This window comes from Pyxicephalus adspersus, chromosome 12 (genome assembly GCF_032062135.1).
Source record: "Pyxicephalus adspersus chromosome 12, UCB_Pads_2.0, whole genome shotgun sequence".
In the NCBI taxonomy this organism is placed as follows: domain Eukaryota; kingdom Metazoa; phylum Chordata; class Amphibia; order Anura; family Pyxicephalidae; genus Pyxicephalus; species Pyxicephalus adspersus.
Window position 1 is genome coordinate 35,955,177 of NC_092869.1, and position 14,833 is coordinate 35,970,009.

Sequence of the window (14,833 nt, forward strand, 5' to 3'; positions counted from 1 at the left end):
AGACATTGTATTGCTTTTGATTTTGCTGAGCCTTGATAAGGCGATCTGGGACTTCCTACAACAAAAATGACAGCTGATCTGATAGCTGTGCCCTGCAATTGTTTGACTTCTATTCTGTGGTCACCAGGCTACCAAGAAACAGAGGATCAGGATGGGAGGAGCTTCGCTTGCACAGGTTTGCCCCTTTCAGGCTGCTGTAGTGTGGTGACGTCAGAGGTCAGCTGATCACAGACGAGCAGCTCCACCGGCAATCCTGTGTCTGCCTGCCGTGTGGGAGGGAGCTGGGTGCCCGGGGGAGAGACGCCTGGCAGGGTGCGGGGGAGGACGTGGGTGGTCTGTGCCGGAGATCCATTCTGATGCCATCCAGCTCCGATCTGACATATTCTAACCTGCATTACCAGCCCTAGATGAAGGTAAACTTCTCCCTTTTCCTAGGATCAGCAGTTATGCAGTGATTTCTGTTTAGGATCGGTTCAACATTTAGATCAGATCGTACGATGGGAATGAAAATATTCAGCCTGCAGATCCTGTGCCAGGGACATTATAGCAGCATGCTGGATTGCAATGTATAACATTGTAACATCTGCTGGAATAATATTTATGGATGTGGGATACATTTCATGGCTATGTGAAGCCTAAACTTTCCTTTTTATCTGGGGTGAGCTATGAAAAGTTAAAGCTGAACTCCCGGAATATAGATCTTGCTGTGAGAGTAATCCCTAAACGTTTATTTGTTGTCTTAAAGTGTACCTTAGCTCAGAAATGTGACTTTACCTAAAAGGATAGACAACCCCTTCATGTAAAGTAAAACATTCTCTTTGTTTTGTAGGTGTAACCCCCTTTTTTAATATAACCCCCCCCCCCTAATTCTCCATTGCCTAGGCGATCAAGAATAAATGGGGGCGTAGGGGGTCCCGGGGTTACCTACGTCACGCATCCCCGGAGGCTCTTGGGCGCTCTTTCTGTGCATACCCGACCATCTCAAGCATGCGCAGAAGGAGCCTTTACGTGAAAAGAGAAGAACTTACCGATTTCACGCAATCGGCAAGTTTTTTTTCCAACCCACACCACCTGATCTTGCACCTGGGTCAGGTGATGTAGGAAGAAGAGGAGAAGATGGCGGCGCTCGGAGACGGATGCCAGGACGACGAGGGACCCGATGAAAGACACCTCTGGACCAATCTACTGCACTGCAGGATTGAAGGTAAGTGTATTTTTTTTCCAGTTTACTTACTCTTTAAACAAAAATGATTTTATCATGGCTGTTCAGGTGGGTGACCGCAACTTTCCACCGCAGGCTTGCATTGTAGAGGGTGACATTAAATCCTGCGACTGCAGCGTCTTAAAGCAGAACTAAACCAGGGGTTACTCGCCTGTGCCATGGCAGGGTGCCGCCATCTTAATCTGCGGCTATCTAGATTGGCTGTGCTGGAATTTCATAACTCACACGCAGACGCACAGGAGTTTGTTCATCCCGACAGGCGCAAAGGAAGCTGGGATGTACCTGGCATCCAACTCTGAGCAAAATTTGGCAGCTGGGCAGTGATCAGGCCGGACTTGTATTGCAGAAGGGATATCGCCTGACCCTTTCTGCAGAAATCCCCGGATTCATCATATAAACTTTAGCTCTGCTTTAAGAAGAGGCTGCTGGAGATTGTTTGCATTGGAATAAGACAAATGCTGCATTTGCATTAACTTTAATTATTACAGTATTTGTATGAGTGTATAAAAGTGTTTTAAACAAGCCGTCGCCAACCTTTCAGACCTCACGGACCACTAAATTCATAATTTTAAATCCCGCTGACCATTATTATTAATTTTTTAAAAAAAAGATAAATGCATATGTAACATAATAATCTTTCTAATGGTTCCTGACGAGGACTGTGGAGGTTCTGATTTATTGATCAGCTCACGGTTATGTGAAGTATTACTATTGTTACTTTTATCATTAGTTACATTATCTTTGGTATTACTAAAGAAATGCAAAATATTTGTTTGCTTGTTCTCACTCATTATGGGTTTATTTCATCCGAATCTAAGACCAAACAAGAAATGATAGTTATTAAAGTCAAACTATTTGATGCCATTAAATATAACAGGTAAATACTTACCTAAAGGTGCATCTGAGAAATAAATAAAATAAAACAATCAGATGAGAATCGGTATTGGCGGAGCGGGGTGACTGTTGTAATGGTGGAAATAATACTGAACAGCGGTTGCCCCATAGAACTTAAGACTACACTGACTTCACGCTGCGCCTCCTTTGTTTTTCCGTCTCTAGTATAGTTTGCGAATTTAGTGCAATATAAAGGCGAAAATTGTCATTTAGAATATAAGAATTTATTAGAATAATATTTTTGTTTTATTTAAAAAATCTAAAAATTTGCAAATCATGGCCAGATTTTTCTGTGGACCACCAAAATTTTTTTGCAGACCACTGGTTGGCAACCATTGTTTTAAACCAAGGTGTATAGCAGAGAAGATATAGACTAGTACAAAAATCCCTTTAATGCCTAAAAATGGCCAGAAATTCTTTTAAACACCCCAGTCATTTCATTGAGGTCTTTTGAAAGGTTTTGGGTGATTATGGGCACTTTCCAAGTACCGCTGGATAGGTCTTCTTCACAGCCCATCAATTAAATTATTGGAATTAATGAGAATTTCAAACTTATGCATTAAAATGCGACATATAAATGCAGTCCTTAGTAGCTCTGCAGCTCTCCTGGACATAAAAGGGCATTTAATTCTTATTGTTTCCTGGAATTCTTACCACATGGGTAGGTTTTTTTATTCAGAGAATGAGGATTAAAGATTTAAAAGAATGCAAAATAGCAGGCTTTGTTATTCTATATCTCATCTGCGTTAAGACAAACCTTACCTGCTGATTTGCAATCTTCTTTACAATGTACACTGAGCCGTGCATGTGCATCTTGAATGAATAAACTCTGATGCACATAAGCAATTGCTTCCCTATTCTACTCTGGATAACCAAGACGCCCAAAGACCACAAATTCAAAAAAGAACCAGATGCTTCCCCCACCTCTTAAATTGTAAGCTCTTCTGGGCAGGGTCCTCTCCTCCTCACAGACTCCTGTGTCACTGTTTGTATCTGTCTGTATAATGTACAGCACTGTGTAATAAGTTGGTGCTATATAAATAGCGTTTATTAGTAATAACCAGATGTGCTAGCGTACCCAAACTCAGAATTTTCACTTTACATACAAGGGTAGATTTAAAAAAAAAAAAGGGTGCAGCACCGCCCTCTTAATTCTCGATTGCCTAGGCGATCAAGAATGAATGGAAGCGCAGAGCCTACGTCACCCATCATGGGAGGCTGCTCCTTCAGAAGGTGCCCTTTCATCGATAGGGAAAAAAATTTTTTTCCCAATGTATGTCACCCGATCTCACACCTGCACAGTGATCAGATCAGGTGACGCAGGAAGAATAGAGGAGAAGATGTCGGTGCCTGGCGCTCCCTCTGCAACTGGGACGACGCAGGACCCAATGGAAGAAACCTCTCAACGGACAGACTAATCTGCGGGATTGAAGGTAAGTGTTAATTTTTTGTTTTGGGTTTACTTCTGCTTTTTAAGTGGAGAGCTGGAGTTAAAATTTACAGCCCAAAATAAAAAATCAAGTTTATCATATAACCTCAGCTGCCTAAAAGAATGAGAGTGTGCTCTGATATAAGAACTATCCCCTAGGGCAGTGGTCGCCAACCAGTGGTCCACGAGAAAATTTGGTCTGTGGCTCTGGCCCGTGCACCTCCGAGTGGAGTCAGGGGAATGACCCCACTGGTGTGGTGCACCGGACCACGTCCCCCGTACAAATCCCAGGCTCAGGGAAGGTGCGGGCACTGTCCCTGGGCACAACCAGCCCACTCTCCTATCGCAGGCTCAGATCTGCGATGGGAAGTGGACGAGATTATGCCATCATGACGTCACTATGGTGGAGGTTTCTTCCCTTTGAGTGACACCCGTCTCCCTGCGCATGCACGGTCAGGAGTCGGTAATTTTTGTGGTCTGCTGGACCGAAAAGATTGACGACCACTGCCCTAGGGCAAACTAGGGGTGGGTAAGTGCTTACTGCTAGGGTTAAGGGGGGAGTTCCACTGCCTGCTAGCTAGTTTTCTCAGAAGTCAGAACTGGCCAGAATCTGAAATATTGTATTTTAAATTTTTTTGCTTATTTCTGTTCTGGAATGATCGGGTGTATTAACATTTTGTTCTGTTTTTTTTGAATGTGCAGGTATCCCATCGCTCAGACTTGGTGAAGGAAAACATTGCAATTTTTGGAAACGTTATCATTTTGATAAATCCGTGTAATGCCAGACTACAGCTACCTAAAGCAAGCCTGATTATGTTTGTGGAAAAATAGGATTATTGCAGTTCTGTGTGCAATATGAGTTTATTTGCAGCTGGTGTTATCTTTAAAGGTAATATTTTCAGCTGGAAGAAGTTACGAGGTAGCCCTTCAAGGCCACCTCAACACTTAGCTTTATCATCATGTAGCTTATGAAGTCAAATTAAAAAATAGTCTACTATAGAAGAACTTATCTGTGGGAAAAATATGGAGGTTCATGTTACCCGTGTGGCACCCTTTGCCAATGGAGATATTGCACCATTACAGACTGGTTCTGCCAGGAGAAGATCATATACACAAGACTCTTACAGCGATTTGTCAAGTGAATCTTCTACACGACGTACCAGCTCTCAAGTTAGACCATATTCTCATCACAAAAATCTGGGTCACGCTCAAGAAAATCCATATATTCCCCTGAGTGACAGCAATCTCAGGTGGGGTGTCGTTCCTCAGGAGCTGCAGTCAAGACTCCTCGACTTGAAAGACTACAAGTCAAGAACCCATGCCGTGGAGGAACTCAAATATCTCATCCAAGACTGTGATTTTAGTTCTGTCTCTCATTCCGATGTGGTTGGCTTTATTAGCTTTTTATGCACGCTTCTTGATGACAGCAACTTTACCGTTGTGTTAGTCACATTGGATGTCTTGTATTGCTTTGTGGTTAATCTTGGCCAAAGTGTCAAAGAGTTTCTCAAACCAGTGATAGCCGCTACGGTCAAACTCCTTGGGGATGGCAAGATCACTGTCAAACAGGAGTACATGAAAATATACATGAGACTGATGAAAGTGGTTGGACCATACAAAGTATTAACTGTCTTGCTTGAAAATCTAAAGCATAAGAACTCTAGAGTCAGGGAAGAAGTAGTAAATATCTGTATTGTGTCCCTAGTGACCTATCCTAGCGAAGACTTTAATTTACCATTTTTAGCTTGCGAAATTGCTCCATGTTTAATAGACAGTAAGAGGCGAGTCCGCCATGCAGCTTTGGAGGCCTTTGCTGTATTGGCTGCCTCTATGGGTCCAGGAAAAAGTAGTCTTCTCAAAGCAGTTGATGAAGTTGAGCTGCAAGAAAATGGTGAAGGTTTAATGAACGCTGTGCAGGCCAGGCTGGCACGGAAGACTCTTCCCAGGGTTTCCCCACAAGGTTTGGTAGAATACGCTCTACCATTCCCATCATCTGCTCAGAGTCGAGGTACTCATCATTTACCAGGAGCTGACACAGATTGGTTATTGACAGGAAACCGAGTGCAAAGTGGACATTATCAAACCGGTGATCACAACGGTAGAGGGATCATCCCTCACATTGATCCTTTAGCTCGAAGAATATTGAGTGCTGGCAAAGGAAAAAATAAGTTCCCTTGGGAAAATCAGGGCCCTGGAGTCACGGATGTATTTTCAGGAACTCACACTTCAGATCAGGTACCTTTTTATGTTTATTGTGTTCAGTAAATGTTTTTTCCCTGTTGGCTTCATTCATTTGGAGTTCATCACGCAACGTCTTCCCTTGAGTGGCATGTGCCAGTTAATGGTTTAGCAATGATCCTAATGACCTTTTAGATTTAAAGCTGAAATTCCATGTTTGCAGATACTTCGATTGTCTAAGCCCATGTGTTCCCTTTTTTTGCTGATTACTAATCAGGAGTGTGTTAAAAACATTGCAATGATACTGAAAGTTTTTTTAGGATTTACAAGGTACAAGTAAGGAAACAATGGATTAAAATTGTACATAGACGAAAGGGTAAAGATGGCCGAACAAAGGGCCACAATAATCCTCCAGTAGAGACAGATGTTGAAGCAATGTTTGGTGAAGTTTTCATTCTGTCTAATAAACCCTTACTACTTCCCACTACTCCACATCTCCCCTCCTATAGTGTGATACTTCCCCCACCTCTTGGATTGTAAGCTCTTCGGTGCAGGGTCCTCCCCTCCTCCTGTCTCACTGGCTGTATCTGTCTGTCATTTGCAACCCATATTTAATGTACAGCGCTGCATATTATGTTGGCGCTGGAGCAGAATGAGGAGGGATAAAATGAACAATAGTGAACTAGGAAAAGAGAAAGGAAAGAAAAGAAGGGTTACATACACAGGTCAAACTCACAAGCCAAGTTATTCTATTGTAGGAATTTGCATGAATGTAATTATTGATCCTGTAATAGGTTGTTGTAATTTACCAAAGTTTATAGTGGCCTGTAGATCAGCGTTAGATACTCTTAGATTGTAAGTTCTTCTGGGTAGGGTCCTCTCCTCCTGTGTCACTGTCTGTATCTGTCTGTCATTTGGTACCCCTATTTAATGTACAGCGCTGCGTAATATGTTGGTGTTATATAAATCCTGTTTAATATTACTTTTATTTTTGTGACCTTAATCTTTAAACCGTAGGATATCAAATCAAAATGTACCATTGAATTTTTTTCTTTATTTATTCCATTTGTATTTACCACAATTGCCCAAACGTCAGACTTCCTGCAGCAGGGTAAAGATGAGGACTACTACTCTATTAGGAAAAGCAGTCCCGTCAGCCGTCTGTAGACAGATTTCTGATGCTGGAAAAGTTTTTTGTGAGCTTTTTCAGTGGCAATAGAATGAATACGCATTGGAAGCTCTGAACTGTTCTATTCTTTGGAGAAGGGAAGATGAGCGAGTGACATCCCGCTGTGCTCTCATCCATAGGAATGTACAGCAGACATTCCTGCTCAATCGTTTAATATTCCTCCATGATAGATTGATGAAAGATGTCAGGGGACTGCTATATACATGCCTGATATTATCACAATTGTTTGTCTTGGGCTACAATGGTTTAGAGCAGTGGTCGCCAACCTAAACGCACGAACTGCGGAAGGCTGTGTGTCACTCAAAAGGGAAGAAACTTCCCCCCCGAGTGGTGTCATGATTCCAGAACCTGCCCACTCTCCTATCACAGGTCTGAGCCTGCGATGGGAGAGTGGGCAAGTTGTGTCCAGAGATACAACCCGCCCAGAGCCTACAATCCGTACGGGAGACATGGTCTGTGTCTCTGGCCGGTGCACCCCCTCCCCCCCCAGCGCACTTGCCAGACCCGCAGACCACCTGTTGGCGACCGCTGGTTTAGAGTGTGTACATAGCTTATCCAACTACTATCTTATCAGTAAAGAGGTGAGCTGATTTCCAGCTGCTATTTCTGGCCAAGACTTCTAAAATGCTTGTTGCCTGGCTTTCATGGATGGCAACTCTGCTCGTTTATAGAGGCAGTAAGGGTTATAAGTATCCTTCCCCCTTGGACAGGAAGTTTGTTACCGATCGGGTCTCCACGTACAAATAAAAGGAAATAGCGCTTGAAAAAAAGAATGCAGCTACTATGTCTTAGGACAGGGAAGCTGCAATACATAATAATTTGTATTAATACTATGTTTAACCAGCATTGTATTTGCCATGGATCCGTAGAATGTTTCTCCTGATTTTCCTGCTTCACTTTTTTAGTGACGCAGAACTGCCTGTTATATCGTCTGTATAACTAGCTTTAAATCTATCATAGGTGACCCCCTTTTGTAATGTAATTTGCTGCCTGGCCTTAATGTTTGCCAGATCCCTTACACAGTAAACTATGCCTATAAAATAACGTCACTCCGGCATTATGCAGCTAATTTTAGTATCTGCTTTTATTGCTCCATCTTTGTTCTGAGAAGCAACACGCTCATGCAGGGGTGTTAAATGCTTGAACAGCAGGAACCCAGAATCTTCCTATTTTTACACTGAGAATGGAATGGAGGTATTAAAAACCAAGAATTTATTTTAAAACACTAAAAGAATATTGTAGTTTGCTTTATTCTGTATTTTACTATGTAATAAGTTCTGGTTCTTGCCTCTGCTAGGTATGAATTATGTAGAGCCACCTCTCCAATGTTAATTGTATTAAAACATGGTTTGTAGGTAAAGGAGAAAGAAAGAGGTTTAAGGCTCAAAGGTTTTCTGCAAAAGAGGTAATTGGGTATTTTTCAATTATACTTACTATTAATATGTACTAACTATAAATTCAAAAATACACAACTCTTTTGCACAAAACTTTTGAGCCTTAAACCTCTTTCTTTCTCCTTTACCTACAAACCATGTTTTATTCTGTATTTGCCAATCACATAGCAGCAATTATTGCATTGTGCAGTATAGAACGATACCCTTGTAAAAACAACAATTATTATTTTTTGAACAGTATTTATATGGCACCAACATATTACCCAGCGCTGTACATTAAATAGGGATTTATCAAAGACCCTGGTAAATACTTTGTTTCCATTACAGTTACAGTCTGTTACCATTACAGTGAATGCAAACCCAAAAAGTTCAAAGTATGGGACTCTGGCAAGGCGCAAAATTACTGCTGAATGCACAAGACAAATGAAGGATAAGAACAGAGAACCATTCCATTTCAACATCAATCTTCCTGTTAGCCTTTAGTCCCTCCATTGTATAGACATCCAGAAGTCTTAACATGATGGGTGCTTGCATCTTGAATATGATGTCAACTGAACTGAAATTCCCATCCATCGCTCCTTTAGCATTACAAAACTGATTATAAAGATAAACTGCACCGGGGCAGACACTTATGGCCCTGTATCTATTTTTTACATTTAATACGTACATTAACCTGCATTTATCTTTGTACCAAAATATATTTTATTCTCTGTAAAACTTAGTGGTATTCTGAGAAGTGCCATTTATTGCAAAAGGTTCACCAGACAGAAGTTGGAACATCTGCAACAGACGCCAATAAAACACTTTTATTCCATCCTTCATCATCTGAGAAAAAAGTAATTTAATTCATGTCTTTGTATCCGAAACTAAAAGAAAACAAACTCATGACTGCAATCCCCTCCTCTCATCTGCACAGATTTATTAAAACTCTCCAAGACTGGGTGATCCAGCAGACTTGATATGGATCTGGTCCAGGATTGAAAATGTTTGCTAACAAATAGCAACTGAAATCCATTCCAGGTTTGCTGGATCCCCCAGGTTTCCCAATAAAAGTGTATTTTCTCCAGCCTTGTAGAGCTTTAATAAATCACTCCCATCATGTTAATATAACATATTTAAAACAGCATAGGCTTGTGTTGGTGTTTTGTTGCAAAAGGACTGTAAGACTGACAGTCCAGCCTTCAATTCCCGAGGGCATCATGTCCAATTTTGCCACTAATAAACTAAATTTTTTGAATTATACCTCTATCATCTATTACCACACTAGGGCAAGATTCTATCTCCAGATTTTGACCCTCTCTCTTGGGTTCTTCTATACCCCTGAGGAAGCCATATGGGCAAAACGCGTCGGGTGAACCAAATGTATCTCTAAGATTACGATTAGGATGATAAATGATGTACTGTTGTATATAAATGTCAGAGAGTTATCTGTCTAGGCATCTATCTCTAATCCCCCATATTGTACAGAGAATGATGTAAATCCCATTGTACTAAGTATACTTGTATGCTTTATTAGCTATGTTATCATTTGTAATGTAACCTTCACGATATATAAATTATTCTTAATCACTAAAAACTCTATTGTAACTTCTTTAGCCACAAAAAAACCTCTTCCCTGTTGTCCTCTATATCTGTGCTTTATTAAGCATGGGGTCAGGCCATCCTACTGAAATCTAAATACTTTTTCTGGCGTACATCCTATTCTTTATTTTTGAAATATCCTTTGTTTTTGTATTTGCCTTCCAAATGATGACAAACACCTTCCATTATAAGACGGCTTACTGTACTTTATAAAGTCTGGCGGAAAGGCTTTTCAGTTCCCTTTGGTCCATCTCGCCCTAAGCCGTCACGCTATCTGAACGCTTTAGAATGCAGAATAATTGTAAAAGAATTCTCACTGTCACATAGTAACAAGGCCAAATGTGTTTAGCGTTGATTTGTTTGTGTGTTTTTCCTGTGGACAGAGGAGACTCTTTAGAAGTCCGAAATTCTATCTGGCCTCATGTCACTTTTTATTTGCTTGACGTACAAGTTAAATATTATTTCTTGCCAGAGTAGGAAAAGCCTGCAGTGTTTCAATTGTCTGCTTTTAGTTTACTTGCTGCATGAATAGTGAAGGTGTGATGTTGCCAAGAGACTAATGATAAGAACTTGTTCCTTCTCTACCAAAGCCAAGTTGTTTTATTTCACTTTTATACTAGCTTGGCAGTGCTCCACCCAGAAATGTTTTTGAGCCGGGTGGGAAGAATTTGTAGGTGGGTGGCAGCCCCTGTATTGTGACCCAACTCTTCAGTAACCACCCAAAAACAGCCGGATGTTCCGGGTGGTACGCCTGGCTAAAAAGGGCTGGGGAGAACACTGCTTGGTATAATGAAAGTTTGGCCTAAATAACTCATCAATTTTTATACATTATAATAGGTTTGTCTGGCCTTGGTGCTCATTGTTTGCATAAATCTTTTTGCTGTTGCTTGCTTTACAGTCCAGATACAGTCAAAACCCATTTTATTTTAATTCAGAAGATTTAACCTAAAAAATCCACCACCCTGAGTGCCTGTTAGTGATCACCAGGACAAATGGGGCAAACCCCCTTCTTCAGGAACATAGACAGCAATAAAACCTGAACAGCGTTTCAATCCTTTACCACTATATTACATGCTAAAAAAAGAAAAATAAATGTAACCTTACATCTAATCCTTCCCCTGTCAAGATCAGCAGTTGGGATTTGTATCTATACTTTGGTTTACGTTTTTACCTAAAAATGTTTTTCATTTGCATTTATTTCTCCTGAATAGTGAAACAAACTATGAATTACTTTTTGCTCCAGGCTGCCAAATTTGCCAGCATGTTATGTTTGCTATTCAGATAATGTATTCTGAAACTCACCAACAATTTATCTTAATTCTTTAAAGCTGTCCTCAACATTCGATGTGCACCATCAACCGATTGTAAAAACCCCAACAGCCAAGATCAGAAATTCTTCTGCTAAACAAGCACCTTCCACATTCAGCTTACAGAAGGAGCCCCGACTTGCTTTCTCTGGTAACTGTCATTTTCACATTGTACCCTTTTGATGGAAGCTATAATGCATTTTGTTTTTGTAAATTTACAAATGTATAAATTAAACATTTAACCTCCCTAGCGGTTAATTTCTTTCCGTTTTTTTTATGTCTAAAAGTAGTACATTGTTTTTCGTGAAATTTTTTTTTACAGTATAATATAATAGTATGAGTATAATAAAGTTTAAAACACAAAATCATTTAAAAACAATATAATAAAAAATCTATATATTTAAAAAAAAATACATATTATACTCATACTATTATATATACTGTAAAAGAAAATGTTCTTGAAAACAATGTACTGCTTTTACACATAAAAATCCAATGTATTGCATTCAAAACAGTTATTTTGTATTGAATGCAATTCAAATGGATTTTAAATTTCCCGCCCCGCCGGGACGCACCGATGTCACCAGGAACTCCCCCGAAGACTCATTGGATGCAGAAGCAGGAAGAAGAAAGAAGACGGAGATCGCAGCGCTGGACGGCGCGGGACCCCGGCGCATCAGGTAAGCGCTGTATTTACTATTACCTTCCATAGGTGTTCCAACCCCGAGTGTGACTCGGGGTTACCACTTTTAGCAACTTTTTTCTACCCCAAGTCACACTCGGGGTTACCGCTAGGGAGGTTAATCATTGTATATTATTACAATGCCTACATACATTATAGTTCTTTAATCAAGGGTGAATCAGTAGCAGTTAATTTACAGGCCATACTGGGCTTTCTGAAAATCAGCTTGTTCAGCTGCAGTGCTCAACCCAGAAATTTCGGCTTTCTAATTCAGTATTCAAATGTGTCAACGGTGACAATACAATATTGTTAATTCTGTTTTTATCAACATAGCACTTCATTATTGTACAATTAAACAACAATTAAAGTACTCTTGTGTTTTTCAGTAACCAGCATATATTTTAGCTTTGATCTTATTCTGCACTGTGTGTTCCCCTTTGTGGAAACGGCCACCTTGCTAGTGGCAGGGCCTTGCATCCTCATGTCATATCCAGTATTCTCCCTAGAAATTTGGGTGTGAAGAAGCTGTAGTTGGATGGTGTCCCCTGTATTGTGATCCAACTTTTCAGTAACCACCCAAAAACAGCCACATAGTTACTAAAAAGTGCTGGGTGGTGTGCCCGGCTAAAGGTGCTGGGGAGAACACTGATATCTGATGACTGCAGGGGGTATTCAGAAAACACAGTCACAGAATAAATGGGTGGAAAAAGCATGTTTTCAGCTTCAATGTACTGTGACCCAACTCCTCAGTAACCACACAAACCCAACAGCCAGGTGGTCACTGAAAAGTGCTGGGTGGTGCGCCTGGCTAAAAGGGACTGGGGAGATCACTGGTAATAAAATGAAAAAGTCCCACTCCAATTTCCTAATACTAGTAGTCGGAGGTGGTTCTATTAAAGGTTTTCCATAGAGGATAAACGTCAATTAGGCTAAATGCTTAATAGGTTCCTAGGCACAAGAAGTTAACTGCTATTTTTTAAGACATATTTAATGTACTGCTTTGGAATAATTACCATCTCTAGATGTTCCATTTATTATAGTAAACCTTCACTTTTTTATGTTCAGGTCCACTTTCAAGGTTTGCTGATACATCTGATCACATTTATACATAGCAGGACTGATTGCATATGTGTCAAAAGCCTGGTACTATTGTTATCTATTTGCCATCCAGACTAAGCTTTCAGTGGAAAGGTTAGAGAGGTTTCAGAGGTTACTTCTTGTTATTACTATATATCAGAATTGTTCTGTAGATTCAGAAATATAGCTAGCTGTAAATGTTGAGCCCTTGAGACCTCCATTAAATCCCGAAGACTGACAAGTAAACCTGTTCATCTTGTAAAACAACCAATGGGATAGCTCAGATTGCAGGGTCAAGCTCAACTTTTATAGAACCATTTAGACATAGGGTTTTTACTAAAGGTGATTTTCGCATATGTTTTTTTAATTGTATTCTTCTTGAACTGCCCAGCATTGTCACATATGCCCTAACACCAAATGGGTGGATTTCTTTGTTTTCTGCGGACAAAAGCTTCACCTTCTGACAAAGTAGAAGAACAGCACAATGTGCCTGGAGGGTTCCGCTGTAGTTTTTGTTTATTGTCATAGAAGCAACACTGAAAGCTTTGTGTCAGCTGGGTGTTATGTGTTTCCGAATTGGATTGATGTTTTCATGTACTAATTAGAAAGTCAGTGATCAAAGGAAACATGGACCTCCAGCACATTGTGACATACCCAATTAATATTCACAAGGATCAGTGGTCATTGTAGTACGTTTGAGGCTTTACAGGCTTAACATGGCATAGATTCCACGTTAGTTTGTGGACCTGGGAACATGGGATATTAGTTTCTCATCCTGTGCTGTTTGCGATGAAAGCAAAAAAAAAAATTGCATCGCTCCACTACTTATTCCTAACCAAAACTGTGTCTCTAAAATTTAAGTGAATGCTTCCAGTGAATATAAACCCAAAACGAGAAATGTATTAAAGCTTGCTAGCCCTTGAGGTTGCTTTATTTTTTTACCCTTATTTTTAACCTGATTATTCTACCAGTAAAATACCAACACAATGACAATGGTCACTTACCTTAATGGATCAGAATACCAGAAAAAGTTACCAAACCCCCTTCTTCAGCATAACATAGACGGGGTTGGTTTTGTAGTATCGAGAGATAAAAGGAGAGCTTTAATGTATCTGCTGCCTAAATGTCTATACTTTTAAAACCAATATAACACAATGCTTTTAATGGTATAGCAAACAGTCAACAAGGGAAAAAGTAAGAGTTTGTTCTTCATGCTGACATATCCTTTAAATTAATCACTAAAATAACACTGTGCCTTTTTAAGCTCCTGTTGTAAAATGTAACCTGAGCCGAAATACTGTGCCCTTAACCCGACGTTAACATCTAACCTTGCCTGTAAAGTGAGCCACAAATTCTTAACCCAACGTAGGCACTAACCCTTATTCTCTCCCTTTGACGTAGGCTACATACACACGCACACGTGCAATAATTGTCGGATCTTTCACGATTCTTTCCAACACCTAACAACTGCACGATGCATGAATGATCTCTTTATATACAGCACCGTTCTGCTCTATAAAGAGGGGAGGGGGAGAACAACGGAGCGGCACCACACTGCGCTCTCTCCCCTTCACTTACATTACGATCATTCGTCATCCATCGTCCGTGGATCTGCCAGGACGGACGATCAGATGATAGACAACGAGGGCTGTACACACACAAGATGCTCATCCGATATTGGCCGAGAAACATTGCAAGTGTGTACGTAGCTTAAGCCATATTCACCGCCATACCCAGAAGTATTATTCTCGTCCGATATCGGCCCTGAGCCAATTATTTACGAGAACCATTGCACATGTGTACGTCGCCTTACTCAAGATTGCCTTTCTCATTTAGTAGCTGTGTAGGGTGCTAGGGAAGTAAGTGAAGTATATTTTGCT

The 14,833-nt window shown here is 40.5% G+C and overlaps 1 protein-coding gene across 2 annotated transcripts in view; it reads left to right on the forward strand.

Annotated features, from left to right (window-relative positions):
• Positions 1-243: 243 nt before the first annotated feature.
• TOGARAM1 (TOG array regulator of axonemal microtubules 1) overlaps positions 244-14,833 on the forward strand; it is a 34,448-nt gene continuing 19,858 nt past the window's right edge. For both annotated transcript variants that reach the window (XM_072428032.1, XM_072428033.1), the window contains exons 1-3: positions 244-413; positions 4,248-5,780; positions 11,216-11,345. In XM_072428032.1, the coding sequence (XP_072284133.1) occupies positions 4,569-5,780; positions 11,216-11,345 (1,342 nt within the window). In that variant the 5' untranslated portion in view covers positions 244-413; positions 4,248-4,568. The remainder of the gene's footprint in view (positions 414-4,247; positions 5,781-11,215; positions 11,346-14,833) is intronic.